The sequence below is a fragment of the Hypomesus nipponensis genome, chromosome 18 (genome assembly GCF_054491055.1).
Source record: "Hypomesus nipponensis isolate SF chromosome 18, ASM5449105v1, whole genome shotgun sequence".
NCBI lineage: Eukaryota > Metazoa > Chordata > Actinopteri > Osmeriformes > Osmeridae > Hypomesus > Hypomesus nipponensis.
In genome coordinates this window covers 20,965,499-20,982,545 of record NC_140378.1, presented here as the reverse complement: position 1 = coordinate 20,982,545, position 17,047 = coordinate 20,965,499, and the positions used below count along the sequence as shown (strand labels likewise).

Sequence of the window (17,047 nt, the reverse complement as noted above, 5' to 3'; positions counted from 1 at the left end):
GCATGCTGCTGTGGGCTGCAGGGTTAGAATAACAATGTGAGTTGGAGGAATGCATTCATATACATACACTACAGAGCTGGCCCGTGGCTCTGATGGCTCTGTAGTCATACCACATTTACATCTTATTCTCGCTTTTATTCTACATAACAAACAGTGCAAACAGAAAGTACAGCAGAAGATGAAGGATCAGAAGTGTTTCTACGGTAACACTCTTGCAAGAAGTGTTTCTACGGTAACACTCTTGCAAGAAGTGTTTCTACGGTAACACTCTTGCACTTTAGAGGTTCATGTTGTCTAATTTGTAACTTGTTTAACTACTTGCTTTTATGTTTCTTCCCATTGGCACTTGGTTGCTTATCAGTGTATGCTCATGTTTTGGCTTCCTGCAATGTTTTTGGGGGCTATCTTGTTATTTATGATCATTGACCTATGCACTTTTTGTAAAGCTCTCTCTTGGAAGTCGCTTTGGGTAAAAGCGTCTGCTAAATAAATACATGCAAGTGCATAACTGTTGTTTTGGTGGTCAGTCAAGGAAGAGTCTTATTTACCAGACACAGTGTAAAGTAGCCACATCTCAGCTAGCAGGCACAATGTAAAGTAACCACATCTCAGCTAGCAGGCACAGTGTAAAGTAACCACATCTCAGCTAGCAGGCACAGTGTAAAGTAGCCACATCTCAGCTAGCAGGCACAGTGCACCGTAACCTCTCAACCACAGCACTACACCATACAGTGCAGGAAAATCAACCGGTTTGTGTCCCAGAATATTATGTTAGCTGGTGTTACAGTATGAACTACAGAGGGTACACTTTCTGAGGAAATTGTGGGGTGTGCTTCTGTATTCTCGTACGCCCTTCAACTGGTTAGCTCCTGCGATTCCAACATAGCAGAAGTGTAGTAGTTAGCTAGCTCTACAATTTACCGGGGCTAGGTCTGAATCTAGGTGCGAAACGGAGCACACCTGCACAGCTTATTTTCTGAAAAATACGGTATATGCAGGTACCAACGCTAGTGCTAAATAAGTATTTAAGTAATAAGTAAGGCTTGTGAGACTGCTCACCAAAAGAACGAGGGGAATGAAGTAACATTACTTTCCTAGACTTTTATCTACGGTACTAATGCTGTGGGCTCGCTGATATTGCTGTCCAGTGTTGCCAGGTCCGCGGTTTTCTCGCGGAATTCGGCTACTTTTGAAGGAAGTGTTGCCGTGGGTTGAATTTTTTGTCCGCTGGTTCGGGTAGACCCATTTTGCATGCAAATTACATGAATATCTTTAAATAAAAATCCATATTTTAAATTAAAGAATGTATTTATACCCAAATCCTACCAAACTGACTCCAGATCAGCACACATGGACATGGGGCACGCCCACATACACACACGCACTGTGCGTGTGCACACGTGCCTAATGGTCTCAGTCTCCTGAGCAAATCTCCTGAAAACTGCTTTTAATGCTGGCATACTAAACATTTGGTGTTTTTTTGTAGATTTTACAATACATTTGGTAATTTTTGAGGTTCATGTTGTTTTAATTTGTAACTTGTATAACTGCATGCTCTTATGGGTCTTCCCTTTGGCACTTGTTTAGTTTTTCACAATGTGTGCATCATGTTTTGGCTGCTTGCAATGTTTGGGACTACCTCTTGTTATGATCAGTGACCTATGCTCTTTTGTAAAGCTCTCTCTTGGAAGTCGCTTTGGATAAAAGCATCTGCTAAATGCATAAATGTAAATGTAATGATAGCAATGCTGTTGGACTTTAAAAGCAGTTTACAAGGTTTGGCAGGGGAATGTTTTGAGTTCTGATATTGGGCTGGTTTTATTGGCCATTGGGCTGGTTTTGATTGGCCATTGGGCTGGTTTTGTCACCCAGACCTGGCAACCCTGTTGCTGTCTGTCTCACTAGACGTCTTATGTGTGCTGGTGTTGTGACGTTAGGCTACTACAGAGTTCCCTTGTGCTACACAAGGCACTTTTTGCCACATAAACTTAATTTCAGCCTAAACCGTGCAACGGAATGTAAATCCCTATACAAGCAAAGCAATCTTGACCAAGACAAACATTTTGACACCGATGTTGTCTATGTAGTCCCAATAATAATAATAATAATAATAATAATAAGAAGAAGACTTTATTTCTATAGCATATTTCATATACAAATTGCAGCTCAATGTGCTTTACATAAAATAAATAAAAACAAAAAAACAAACAAAAATATTGGGGGATCCTTCACAATAATAATAAATAATAATAATATATATGAGAGATAACAATTAGACTGTAGTCGTACTGTAGCTGGTGTTACAGTATATTATAGACTGTAGCTGGTGTTAGGAGTATATTATAGACTGTAGCTGGTGTTACAGGAGACAAAGAAACAGGGCAGAGGATCTCTTGGAACATTAGGACGTGCTGCCTTGAAACCCCCGCTGGAACATTAGAATGTGCTGCCTAGGAACCCCCTGTTTTCAAGGGATAACCTGGTCTTGAAGAACCAAATAGGTTTGAGATCCAGGTTAGATACCAACGCAACCCAGTTACCTTGGACTGTTGAACGGTTCATATGGACGTGTGTGAGTGTGTGTGTGTGTGTGTGGACAGCCACACAGCATTTGCAGACTGTCAGCAGCAGGTCATGTGACCCCAGAACACGGACACCATTTACCGTTCGTTAGCATCGGAGCGCTAATAGTCCCAGGTCTCCGCTGTAACGACGTCCATCAACCTTTCAGCTCGCGTCTCTTCCCAGCAACCTCTCCTCGCTCACGCAGCGCCAATACGGCGAAGGGTTCCTTTCGTTAGAAGCACAGCGCAATTGGGTCAACTGTGTTCCGCTCTTAATTACTCCGCTATTAAAATCAATTAGGTCTGACCGCGATTCAGAGATGCAGCTGAGCCGTTACCACGGTGACCTGATGACAGACTTCACTTACCTCCTTCCCCGACATCTCTCACATTCTATCTCTTTCTAGTTCTCGCTTTGTTCTCTTCTCTCGTGCTCTAGCTCAACTTCCTTCTCTTCACAACACGTTTTTGTTCCTCCCTCTGTTCTGTGTCACTTCATCATGTGTCACTTCATCTGTCATTATCCCTCTGCTCACCTCCTTTAGTATCTTTCTGTTTTTCTGTTCAGAATCTCTGCCGTTCTATATATATTTTGTGTATTTAATTTTATACCTCATCTATAACTAGATCTGAGTGATTGGTCTTAGATCTTTAACCCCCCCCCCCCCCCCCCTGTAGTCTCCATCTCTTCCTCTCGTACCCACCCTTCCACCTCTCTGGGTCGCCAGCAACGGACTGGGAGAAAAAGTGGTCCTGGAGTTACTGTCAGACCGGCCCACTCAATACACGGCACGCAGCCCACTCAATGCATCGAACGTATCATTCTTTTTCCCCCTGAGCTTTTCAGCTCCACCTTACGTTCTGGTGCCGATGACATGCTCTCACTCTCAAAAACAGCTTTGTCTGCTAGCGAGTGACGCAAATGTTGAGTAGGCAAGGCAACTTGATATATTATATGTTATACGTGTTCAAGCTGTGTAATATGGGACAGTATGAGATGCTAGTGATGTCAGAGGAAGGGCCGGTTGGTGATGGAAATGGGACGGGATTTTGGACCATCCCAACCCCGTCGGCCCACTGGGGATTCCCCTGGTATTCTCCCCTGGGGCCTGGTCATCAGGGTGAGGTAGACCTGGTCATCAGGGTGAGGTAGACCTGGTCATCAGGGTGAGGTGGGCCTGGTCATCAGGGTGAGGTAGACCTGGTCATCAGGGTGAGGTAGACCTGGTCATCAGGGTGAGGTAGACCTGGTCATCAGGGTGAGGTAGGCCTGGTCATCAGGGTGAGGTGGGCCTGGTCATCAGGGTGAGGTGGGCCTGGTCATCAGGGTGAGGTGGGCCTGGTCATCAGGGTGAGGTGGGCCTGGTCATCAGGGTGAGGTAGGCCTGGTCATCAGGGTGAGGTAGACCTGGTCATCAGGGTGAGGTAGACCTGGTCATCAGGGTGAGGTAGGCCTGGTCATCAGGGTGAGGTGGGCCTGGTCATCAGGGTGAGGTGGGCCTGGTCATCAGGGTGAGGTGGGCCTGGTCATCAGGGTGAGGTGGGCCTGGTCATCAGGGTGAGGTGGGCCTGGTCATCAGGGTGAGGTGGGCCTGGTCATCAGGGTGAGGTAGGCCTGGTCATCAGGGTGAGGTAGACCTGGTCATCAGGGTGAGGTAGACCTGGTCATCAGGGTGAGGTAGACCTGGTCATCAGGGTGAGGTAGACCTGGTCATCAGGGTGAGGTAGACCTGGTCATCAGGGTGAGGTAGACCTGGTCATCAGGGTGAGGTAGACCTGGTCATCAGGGTGAGGTAGACCTGGTCATCAGGGTGAGGTAGACCTGGTCATCAGGGTGAGGAGACACCCAGCACAGATGAGTCATCACCATGGGGGGGGACCGGGGGAGGAACCGGAGTCGTTAGAGTCCGAAGGAGCGTGGAGCTAATCATCCTCCTCATTGGAGGAGCAGGAGCTATACATCCTCCTCACAACCCACAGAGAACACACATCTCCTCTCAGCATACACAGAGAGAGAGATAAACATGGGGAGGCGAGGCCACCATACTCCAAACAGCTGCTGTGGTGAGGCCTCTCTCTACCTCTCTCTCTGCCTCTCTCTCTGCCTATCTCTCTCTCTGCCTCTCTCTCTCTGCCTCTCACCTCTCCTTTCCTGTAATGAAAGGAGTGACATTTCTATCACTGACAGCTACTGGTGCACCTGCACCCACCAGATATAGAAACACACGCCAGGGGCTGTCATGCTCCGTCCCCCTCCCCCGTCTGCTGGGCCTGGGGGGAGGGGGGACGGGGGAGAGAGAGAGATACATACATTAGAGAGAACGAGACAGAGAAAGACAGATTTAGCAGCGAAAGAGACAGAGTAGCAGAGTGAGAGGAGAAAAGCAGAGAGAGAGAGAGAAGAGAGGGGGGGTGAAGGTAGCCTGGTCCTACCACACTCTCGTACATTTCATTTGTGCAGAGAGTCTGGGTTTGTAGAGTCTGGGTTTGCAGTATATATGCCAGTTTTCTTTGCCACGTTTTTACCGGTCCAATCAGCGAACAGAGGGAGTGGCTGAGAACGATGACGTTGATGTTGTGCGCTAGTTTCAGTTGAATTTCAGTAATGGCAGCGGAGAAAGATGCGAGCGAAGCCATTCAGTCCTTTGTGGCAACGCTGCCAAATATCCAGAAGTGAAAGCCGAAGCAGGAGTTTTGTTGGTGGCCATGATGTTGTGGCCCTCTTCCTCATGGGGTTCAGGAAAAGTAGATTTTCTAGCAACAGCAGATAGCTCCGTTAGTGGTGAAGGAGTTTGCTACGGCGAACGCTAGCGATTGGTTATGCCAGATCCAGAATGGCTCTGGGAAGATCCAATAATTTTAAACTTCAACAGAGTACCCGTCTGCAAGGACGTTAACGCTTGTCAATGGAGCGAGCCCAGACTTACTGTACAAATGAAATGTACGAGAGTTTGGTAGGACCAGGTAGGGTGAAGGCACACTCTTTCAGGAATCAGACACAGGCAAAGAAACGCCAGAGTCAAAATAGTTTATTACAGAAGTCATAGATGAGGCACTGCCTCACATCTAGTATAGGCACTGAACTACTACATACACACACGCACTGTCCCTACCTGCTATACAGTCACAACACCCACCACAATTTCAGTAATAGAACACACACACACGCACACACATCCCACCACTCCAAACACTGTCCCTACCAGTTGTCCAGTCACAACACCCACCACCACAACACCAGTGTTACAGAAAAAAGATTCCTGGTCGTCAAGGGAGGACACCTTTCACCACAGCAACACACACTGTCACTATAGCAACGCTTCTCCACGGAGACACATTGTCGGGGACAACCGTTCTCCACTGGTTCTACCTTGCTGTGCTGGGCCTGCCTGCTCTAGTCCTCAGGGAACATAGATCTAGAAGCACCAGATCCCCTTCAAGTGCCTCAAATTAGGATCTCCGACTGGGTCGCTCAGGTGTTTCATCTATTCATCTGGCTTTCATCCAACTTGAGATTAATTTGTGTCCTGATTGATCTGCAGTGAAACACTGAGCTCTACTCCTCGATATGGTGTTAATCTGCAGTGAAACACTGAGCTCTACTCCTCGATATGGTGTTAATCTGCAGTGAAACACTGAGCTCTACTCCTCGATATGGTGTTAATCTGCAGTGAAACACTGAGCTCTACTCCTCGATATGGTGTTAATCTGCAGTGAAACACTGAGCTCTACTCCTCGATATGATATTGATTGCTGGTGGTCATGTAAGATAGCCTGACGTTGTCATACTCATAATTCTAGTCAGAATATGAGTCTGATAACTCTGCGTTGGGCTGTGACTATGGGGCGTGTTTCAACCAAACTCGTAAAACAAATGCCTCTTCGCTCAATTGGATAGATCTACAACCAATCAGAGCAACGTAATATGTTGTTTGTTGAAAACAAATTCAACCCAAGCGCTCTTTGTTGATTATGTTACTGTTGATCATCTGTCCATCATCGTATAAAGCCCGCCCTGGCAATTTCATTGGTCCGCCCAGTTCCTGGTTCTATATAGTTTGTCCCTAATACGAGCCCATCCAGACCCCACTTCCCAAACAAATGTTTTTGTGGGCGGGGCTAAGTTGGGCTGGCAGCCAGGCTACATGTAAGCCCTACACACAGACTTTTCTTTATTCCTGTTTCTAACCATCTAACCATTTCTAACCATCATGACAGCCCTGGAGCGACCACACGTCCGGACAGTCTGGTTTTCCAGCCCTTTGTCCGGGCCGCTGTTCCGTGTCCTCCTTTTTGCTCTTCTGTCCTCCTTTTTGACCCTTCCTGCCCACCGTCGCAATTTACCACTTGGAGTTCAGAACTCCACTTGGCCATTAAGAGCAGCAAAGATCAATATCATACCTTCTGTAAGCTCCGTGGCATTGATATAGACGTGAGCAGTAGGGGGAAAGGGGCTTTAGAGCAGCATGCCGCTACAGAACATCATAAGGATAATGCTGTTTCTGACGGCCACTCTTCTTTAACATCATTTTTTGCTCCAAACACAACAACAGCGGATTATAAAACAACTGCTGCTGAGCTGACCAAATTATTTCATGCTGTGAAACATAACTCTTCCAGGAGTTTAGACTGCAGTTTAGACTGTTGACTTACTAAAATGACTAATGTTATTGTCTTATGCTCACTACTAATGGCCCCCATCCCCCTGGTCAACAACTTTTTGGGATTGTCCTCCCTTTTGACCCTTTGTCCTCCTGTTTAGAGTCATGCTTCTGGTCACCCTACCTGGAACTGTCTGTAGTATCATTAGGCTGGGCCTCCGGCCTGTCAGCTAGTTAACCAGTCAGATAGTTGGCTAGTAACTGTTAGGCAGTCTGCTAGCTTAGCCAGCTTTTTGGCTAGCTTAGCCAGCGCTAGCTTAGCCAGCACTTGCTTAGTCAGCGCTAGCTCTAGCTCTGGGCAGCTCAAGTCCAGTTTCTGCTGAGTCACACAGGCTGTCGCTGGGGTTTTAGGGATTAATAACGTTACGCTCCAACATGCCAGCCTGGGGGTGTGTGGCACGCTAGTGGACTTCATGTGTGTACGCAAACCATTTGGTATTTTGCTGTCCATCATAAATCTAGTTTAAACATGTCATGAAAGGCTTTCATTGACCTTTAGCCTCTGCTATTCCCAAACACAGTTAATAGCAGTATATAACGCTAGGCTGGCCATTCTACAGTACTAATCAGTTTAGTATTTTAGACTGTACCTTTTACAGCTGACAGCGGTACATTACTGCTGATAGCGGCCTGACGGCAGCTGGCAGTATCCTCGTTATCCCTGCTCAGTAGCTTCACATCACAGAGACTCTACAGCACAGCTTCATAGACCAGGACCAGGGCTAGGACCAGGGCTAGGACCAGGGCTAAGGCCAGAAGCAGAACCAGGCAGAACCAAACCAGACCATCTGACCTCACTACAACACAGTTATACATGAAGTGATAGAACCACAAACATCAACATAACTAACTAAATAGCAACAGTGGATATCAACAAACCAGTGGAAACGGTCAAATTTTACTGCTGTGAAATCACGTTCAATGTAGTAAATCCCTTAACGTTTCACCTTAGCTAAGGAAACCATTTAAGGGATTCAGTGCAACACCCTTAAGTAGATCCCTTAGCTAAGGAGACATGTACCCTAAGGCCGTGTTCACACTTGAAAGCTCTGCCTTCAGTGCTTCTTTACATGCAACCCCATAGGAAAAGGAAAAAGGCCGCTGCCTTTTAAAAATGTCTTAAAAGCGCAGCGCCCGACGCCCTTTTGAGGTAAATTTTCTCAACTTTTTAGAAAAAGCGCTGGGTGACGTCAAGTGCCTTTCTGACAGCTGACCAATGAAGACGAGGAGAGTAGGTATGCGTGTACCTTCCCTAGTAACCTACCTTAGTTACCAGGCTATGGTTCCTTAAACGCCACAGCTATTTTATTTGCCATAGTAGCTAGCTGTCGGTAAGTAACCAGCAGAAAATAACAGATAATAATGTATTGCTAGAATGTATGATTCCCGTTTATATATATAGGTTATAGAATTAACGCGCTCAAAAGGCGCTGTGCTTTTTTCTCAAAAAATAAGTCAAGTGTGAACGCGGCCTTAAGTGTCATAATTAAGGAAAAAACTTAAGGTGTTTTGTGCAACTGGCCCCAGGAGAATATTCACCAACACTTAATCACTCTTAAAATTACAATACATTTCTAATAAAAAACAAAACAAAAAACAAATATATAAAAAACATAATATATTGTTAGAAAACAATAATGCTACCTGCGGTTCCGGAACACAGTTGCCATTGCCCGGACAACGGTGTTCATGGAGATTCCGCATTGTGACAGATCAGGCTTCCATGGTCAGGAGCGCACCATGTTTACATATGTTAAAAAAAGGTTCAGTCTGATTGGAGAAGGTGTGGAAACGCTCCAGACAGCATCTGCCTCATGTCCCCTGTAGAGGACATGGTTCTGGGGCCTCATGTCCCCTGTAGAGGACATGGTTCTGGGGCCTCATGTCCCCTGTAGAGGACATGTTTCTGGGGCCTCACGTCCCCTGTAGAGGACATGGTTCTGGGGCCTCACGTCCCCTGTAGAGCACATGGTTCTGGGGCCTCATGTCTCCTGTAGAGGACATGGTTCTGGGGCCTCACGTCCCCTGTAGAGGACATGGTTCTGGGCCTCATGTCTCCTGTAGAGGACATGGTTCTGCGGCCTCATGTCTCCAGTAGAGGACATGGTTCTAGGGCCTCATGTCTTCTGAGAGGACACCTGTGGCTTTCTAACAAACGTAAACGACCTCAGGAACAGTCGTGTAAATATCGTTGGTCAATTATGAAACTTTACTAGATGAGAAAACTGTGAAATTTGTTTTCCTGAAAATATGTTTGGTAGCCAAACACATATTGTGCCAAATGTAAACATTTTCAAAAGCCTTTTTTCCAGGTTTTAGGATGATCCAGCCCTGGCCAAGCTGCTCTGCTAGCACACAACTGGTACTGGATAGGGGGGGGGATGTCTGAAACAAGAGGACACTATGTTAGTGTGTGAGGACAGCGTGTGTGCAGACAGTGTGTGTGTGTTGAGACAGTGTGTGTGTGTGTGTTCCCTACCAGCAGGATGCTGTGTTCATTGGGGCGCTGGGCAGCAGTGTGTGATTAGAAACAACGCCGTGTATCGAATCAAGCCGCCCCAATATAGGAATTCACTAATGCTGAAATAGATGAGCTGATTCTGAAGGTTTATAACACACCTGTGACTGTGAGGTAATGAAGTACTGTACTGTACTGTACTATACTGTACTATACTGTACTGTACTGTACTGTACTGTACTGTACTGTACTGTACTGTACTGTACTGTACTGTACTGTACTGTACAATACCCTACTCTGTTGTATGTTATTCTACACCAGCTTTTCAGCTGTTTAAACAGGTTCAATATATTATTTTATGTTATCTGAATTCTTTATGAATTTATGTAATCAAAATATAAAGTATATATATGGATGTCATAATAAGGGTTAAATGTACATGTGTTTGTTATAATGTATCTATAAAGATTTAACTGAGACAGATACTAAAGTCCCTGTGTTTAGACTGGCTATATCACAGTGTGTGTGTGTTTTTGTGTCTGCCTGTGTAGTGTGTGTGTATGTATGTGTGTGTACAAGCACGTGCGTGTGTGTATATGTGTGTGTACAAGCATGTGTGTTTGTGTGTGTACAAGCACATGTGAGTGTGTGTGTGTGTGTGTGTGTGTGTGTGCACGCACGTGGGAGGATGGCTAAAAAAGATGCTTTTCAGTTTCACACCACATTATTTATGCTTCTCTACTCACAGATGCACAACTTAGAAAGAACACACACACACACGTACACACACACACACACACGGGTCCGTGCCACTGCCCTGGGCACGGTTCTACTGCAGTAAAGTCCCGAGAATAGAGAAGCATGGAGAGACAGACGGCCTCCAGACTCCAGAGAACTACCCCCTGCTTTGATCCTGATGCTGCACAGTTCAAAAGGTGTGTGTGCGTGCGTGACAGAGAGTGTGTGTGAGAGACTGTGTGTGAGTGTGTATATGAGTGAGCCTGTGTGTGTGAGTGGCCCAGGGGTCCCTGCATCACGCCCCCGGGCCACGCCCCCGGGCCACGCCCCCGGGCCACGCCCCCCAGCATCACGCGGCCTCTCTCAGACAGAGAGCCTCCACAGCGTGGCTGGGCCCCTGGGCCACACCCCCCAGCATCAGCATCATGGTGGGGGTCTGGAGCAGGGAGCAGGAGCAGCGTGGGGAGGGCATGGAGGACACCGCCTCCCAGCGCCGGCGCACAGGGTCATAACTCTCCACCGAGGACAGGGGGGCCGGCTGGTTACCTGCACACACACACACACAGTATTAGATTAGATCATTAGATTAGTATGAACCCTGTATTTCATGCAAGACAGGTTACATATGATGACTGATGGATATCTAATATGTTGACCAACAGTACGTGTCCACTACAAAGACAATGCTTTCCCATTCATTGTCAATGGAGCCAGGCGAATCAGTTGTGTGGTGCATTGTGGGAGGCGACACAACGCAATCGAAGAGATTCGAGTTGAGATGTAGTCTCTGTAGTGGACACACACCGTTAGTCATCAACACACGCAGCACCATGCTACCATATGCATCTGCTGGGCCAGGGTGTTTATCAGTGTTAGTCTGAGAGGAAAGAGAGAGGAGGAGAGAGAGAGGAGAGAGAGGAGGAGAGAGAGGAGAGGAGAGGAGGAGAGAGGAGGAGAGGATAGGAGGAGAGGAGAGGAGGAGAGAGGAGGAGAGGATAGGAGGAGAGGAGAGGAGGAGAGAGGAGAGGAGGGGAGGGGAGGGGATAGGAGAAGAGGAGGAGAGGGGAGAGGAGGGAAGAGGAGAGGAGGGGAGGGGAGAGGAGGAGAGGAGAAGAAGAGGAGAGGGGAGAGGAGAGGAGAGGAGAGGAGGGGAGGGGAGAGGAGGAGAGGGGAGAGGAGAGGAGAGGAGGAGAAGAGGAGAGAGAGAGGAGGAGAGGAGAGGAGGAGAGAGGAGGAAGAGAGAGAGCAGGCCAGAACAGGTGTTCTTCTACAGACAGATCATTAGTATGGCTTCATACTGTCTCCATCATTGCCTGGATAGAACACACACCTTTTCAGGGAGTGACGCACAAACATAAGAATAGCCATAACTAAACTGCCGTCACACACTCACACACATTAACACACCTCCTACGGCTCTTTTGAAAACCCACTCACTTTAGATTTCTTTCTACCCTCTGTCACAAACACACACACACACACAGTCCCCACCACAGTCAGCAAGGTGCTGAAGGGCCCACAGGGATAACACAGCCTTCCTGTCGCCCCTGAAGGAGACGCTGATGACAACCTGGTCCTGGAGAACTGAAGATGAAGAAGTCCATACCAATTTCAAATTGCTGTGTGTCTCCATGGAAACGGGAACAACTTAGCAGCTGGGAATGTATATTGACAAGGAAAGAGAGAATGTGTGTGTGTGTGAGAAGTGTGTGTGTGTGTGTGTGTGTGTGTGAGAGAGAGAGAAGGAAAAAGAGCAGTGTGTGTGAGAGAGGTGTGTGTGAGTATGTGAGAGTGTGTGTGTGTGTGTGTATGAGTGAGAGAGAGAGAAAGAGAAAGAGAGGTGTGTGTGAGAGAGTGTGTGAGACACAGTCACATCAGCTGTGTGATGAAAGCTTTTCATCTTCTCAGAGAGGAAACACTTTGCTCTCTCCTCACACACTTCCTGCTATCGCTTTGATCTTCCGCCTGGAGACCATCATAATCAAGCCTTCACTATCCCTGGAGAGCTCCTATTGGCTGTTTCAGTTCTCCTCCTATAGGCTGTTTCAGTTCTCCTCCAATCACCAATCAATCCTACTCACTCCTCCAATCACCAATCACTCCTCTTCTCACCTACAAATCAATCCTCACTTCTCTTCTAAGATTAGCTTCTCCAAAACATCTCCTCTCCTCCCTCTTTCCTATCCTCGACAGAACAGAACATGAAAGCAGTCAACAAGATGGAGGGAGATAAAGAGAGAGATGGAGAATAGGGTGAATTATCCCCCCTCCCCCTCTCCTCTCCCCCTCTCCCCAAACTCCCACCCCTCCAGATCTGTCTGTTCTAAACATGGAGAGAGACACAGACAGGGGTTTCTTTCACAGGTTTGGTGAGCACATGCCCCCATTTCTGTCCTTCAACTGTAAAGAACCAGGGATGGTGTGTGTGTGTGTGTGTGTGTGTGTGTGTGTGTGTGTGTGTGTGTGTGTGTGTGTGTGTGTGTGTTACGGCCAGACAATGCATTTGGAAGCGGAGATCTCCAGTTTAAAACTTCTGTTTCTCATTTCCTGTTGCACTCCTGAGAAGTGATTCTCCTTTCCTGATGTGTCTTTCCCTCATCCCCCCCCCATCCCCCCCCCCTCTCTGTCTGTCTCTCTATGTTGTTTGTGCAGGACCACAAGCTGAGACAGTGACACATCATTTAACTAACTCTATTAATAAACCAAGCTTGTACACAAGAACAAGACTGCCATACTAAACCCCTGTCTGAGCACTCTCCCTTTACGCACACACAGTACGCACCGTGTGTGTGTGGATGTGTGTGAGCGTGCGTGGATGTGTGTTCTCACCCAGTCCCCCAGCTACGATGAGGCGTCCTCCCAGACAGCCGGCCACAAAGTCAGCTCTCTTCTCCCTCATCCTGGAGCCCCGGGACGGCTTGATCCACACCCCTGCACACACACACAGGGTCACAACACACACCTGCACACACACACAGGGTCACAACACACACCTGCACAGGGTCACAACACACACTTGCACACACACACAGGGTCACAACACACACCTGCACGCACACACACACACACACACACAGGGTCACAACACACACCTGCACACACCCCTGGTCACACGATCATGTTTTCCATCTCCCCTCCCCTCTCTCCAGTGATCAGTACAGAAGCTCAATTGAAAATTAGGGAGTTAGGAAGGCTTCTTCCTACAAAGACCACTTAACACACACACACACACACACACACACACACACACACACACACACACACACAGGGTGGCGTCTAGGAAGGAGGCTGTCTGGATGACTAGCAGCTTTAACACATAAGCTGATTGGACCATGTCAGCTCTACAGCCCAGACATGAGAGAGGGAGAGAAATGGGGGGGAGAGAGAGAGGTAGAGAGAGGTAGAGAGAGAGAGAGAGGTAGAGAGAGAGAGAGGTAGAGAGAGAGAGAGGTAGAGAGAGAGAGAGGTAGAGAGAGAGAGGTAGAGAGAGAGAGGTAGAGAGAGAGAGAGAAGTAGAGAGAGAGAGAGGTAGAGAGAGAGAGAGAAGTAGAGAGAGAGAGAGGTAGAGAGAGAGAGAGGTAGAGAGAGAGAGGTAGAGAGAGAGAGAGGTAGAGAGAGAGAGAGAAGTAGAGAGAGAGAGAGGTAGAGAGAGAGAGAGGTAGAGAGAGAGAGAGAGAGAGAGAGAGAGAGAGAGAGAGAGAGAGAGAGAGAGAGAGAGAGAGAGAGAGAGAGAGAGAGAGAGAGAGAGAGAGAGAGAGAGAGAGAGAGGGAGAGAGAGAGAGAGAGGGTTGTTGTTTATTTATCCTGTCCTGCAGTCTGCAGATGGAGTTAATGTAACGGTCCACCTTCCTCTGGAGGCAGGGCAGAGAGGGAGGCAGGGCAGAAAGGGAGGCAGGGCAGAGATGGAGGCAGGGCAGAAAGGGATACAGGGCAGAGAGGGAGGCAGGGCAGAGATGGAGGCAGGGCAGAGAGGGAGGCAGGGCAGAGATGGAGGCAGGGCAGAGATGGAGGCAGGGCAGAGAGGGTGGCAGGGCAGAGATGGAGGCAGGGCAAAGAGGGAGGCAGGGCAGAGATGGAGGCAGGGCAGAGAGGGTGGCAGGGCAGAGAGGGAGGCAGGGCAGAGAGGGAGGCAGGGCAGAGAGGCCCAGCTGGAGGGGAGCTGTGGGTTTATTTAAAGACCACAATCAATCCTGCTCTCTCTCTTACACACCGTCTACCTCTCTCTCTCTCTCTCAATCCTGCTCTCTCTCTTACACACCGTCTACCTCTCTCTCTCAATCCTGCTCTCTCTTACACACCGTCTACCTCTCTCTCTCAATCCTGCTCTCTCTTACACACCGTCTACCTCTCTCTCTCAATCCTGCTCTCTCTCTTACACACCGTCTACCTCTCTCTCTCCCCTCACATTGCTCAATAACTGAGACCAGTGTATTCCCCATACACACAGTGTGTGTGTGTAAACATTGTGATAGTTCCCATGCTCTGTCTTAGTATTCTGAAACCAGAATGGTCCCCACAGTGAATGAGCCCCGTACAGCTCTGTAACTGTCTTCTATAACAATGTCTTCATTTAGCAGAGGGATTAGAACATGCTGCCTCTTAATCTTGTGTCAAGTGCTCTAACCACTAAGCTGTCCCCTCTCCTTGGGTTTGGACAAAATGAGTCAAATGCTCAGTAACAACGGTCAAGCATTTGACTGCAAATCAAGAGCTTGCAGGTTCAAACCCTGTGTACGCTGTTTGGGATAGATGACATTACAGTAAACTATGTTACAACGCTACTATACTGAACAGCACAACTAAATACCACTAAACATATAATATTAAATAAATAAAATATGATGTACCTATACTACCCTACAATGTAACTATACTGCACATGAACTTAATCACACACACTTATTATGACAGTACTGCAATATTTAGAAATGAAATGCAGTACACACAGTGTGTACTTGTATGCATGTGTGTGTGTGTGTGTGTGTTAAGACAACACTGTATGGTGTGATGACACTTCATTCATCATTCCATCTGTTGCTGTCGTGCAACTCTGCAGAAGCTTGTCCTGAGGGGTGTGTGACTCCTGCTCTCTCAAACACACACACCCCACACTGCTGGGGTGATTTATGCTGCACTGATTAAAAGGATCAATGTTGTAATCCTCCTCTCTCAAGAGACAGAGCCACACTACTACAGCCCAGCCTGCGGAGAGTGGGAGGGTGCTATTAAGGAGGGGAGGAGAGAGGAGAGAGGGGAGGAGAATGAAGGAGAGAGGAGAGAGGGGAGGAGACTGAAGGAGAGAGGAGAGAGGGGAGGAGACTGAAGGAGAGAGGAGAGAGGGGAGGAGGCTGAAGGAGAGAGGAGAGGAGACTGAAGGAGAGAGGAGAGAGGGGAGGAGACTGAAGGAGAGAGGAGAGAGGGGAGGAGACTGAAGGAGAGAGGAGAGAGGGGAGGAGACTGAAGGAGAGAGGAGAGAGGGGAGGAGGCTGAAGGAGAGAGGAGAGGAGACTGAAGGAGAGAGGAGAGGAGGCTGAAGGAGAGAGGAGAGAGGGGAGGAAACGGAAGGAGAGAGGAGAGGAGGCTGAAGGAGAGAGGAGAGAGGGGAGGAAACGGAAGGAGAGAGGAGAGAGGGGAGGAGACTGAAGGAGAGAGGAGAGGAGACTGAAGGAGAGAGGAGAGAGGGGAGGAAACGGAAGGAGAGAGGAGAGAGGGAGGAGACTGAAGGAGAGAGGAGAGGAGACTGAAGGAGAGAGGAGAGAGGGGAGGAAACGGAAGGAGAGAGGAGAGAGGGGAGGAGGCTGAAGGAGAGAGGAGAGGAGACTGAAGGAGAGAGGAGAGAGGGGAGGAGACTGAAGGAGAGAGGAGAGGAGGCTGAAGGAGAGAGGAGAGGAGGCTGAAGGAGAGAGGAGAGGATGCTCTTAAGGAGGGGAGGAGGGGGTGAGGAGAGGGAAGACAGGTGAGGTGGAGCAAGGAGGAAGAGAGGGGAGGAGACAGAAGGAGAGAGGAGAGCTAAACAGACTGTGTTGATCTCAGCTTGTGTAGAAGACTCAGCACAAGCGTTTCGCTCAAACAGGGTTGGAGCCATGAGAGGGACAGTGTTTAAAGAGACGCCATTATGGTGAACGTGGGTGTGAGCGTGTGTGTGCATGAGAGCATGTGTGTGAATGAGAGTGTGTGTATGAGAGCGTGTGCAAAACTAAGTGTTGCCGGTCCATTCCAATCCTCTCTGACCTTCACCCACTCCACTGGATACCCTCCACACACACACACACACACACACACTGTCATACACACACACACACACACACACACACACTGTCATACACACACACACACTGTCATACACACACACTGTCATACACACACACACACTATCATACACACACACACACTATCATACACACACACACACACTGTCATACACACACACACACACTATCATACACACACACACACACTATCATACACACACACACACACTGTCATACACACACACACACACTATCATACACACACACACACACTGTCATACACACACACACACACTATCATACACACACACACACACTGTCATACACACACACACACACTATCATACACACACACACACACTATCATACACACAC

The 17,047-nt window shown here is 48.1% G+C and overlaps 1 protein-coding gene across 1 annotated transcript in view; it reads right to left on the bottom strand.

Moving 5' to 3' along the window:
* Positions 1–5,577: 5,577 nt before the first annotated feature.
* klhdc8b (kelch domain containing 8B) overlaps positions 5,578–17,047 on the bottom strand; it is a 37,114-nt gene continuing 25,644 nt past the window's right edge. Inside the window, exons 4-5 of the mRNA XM_084681089.1 lie at positions 13,251–13,352; positions 5,578–10,967 (exon numbers count right to left, since the gene is read on the bottom strand). Of these exons, the coding sequence (XP_084537215.1) occupies positions 10,771–10,967; positions 13,251–13,352 (299 nt within the window). The 3' untranslated portion in view covers positions 5,578–10,770. The remainder of the gene's footprint in view (positions 10,968–13,250; positions 13,353–17,047) is intronic.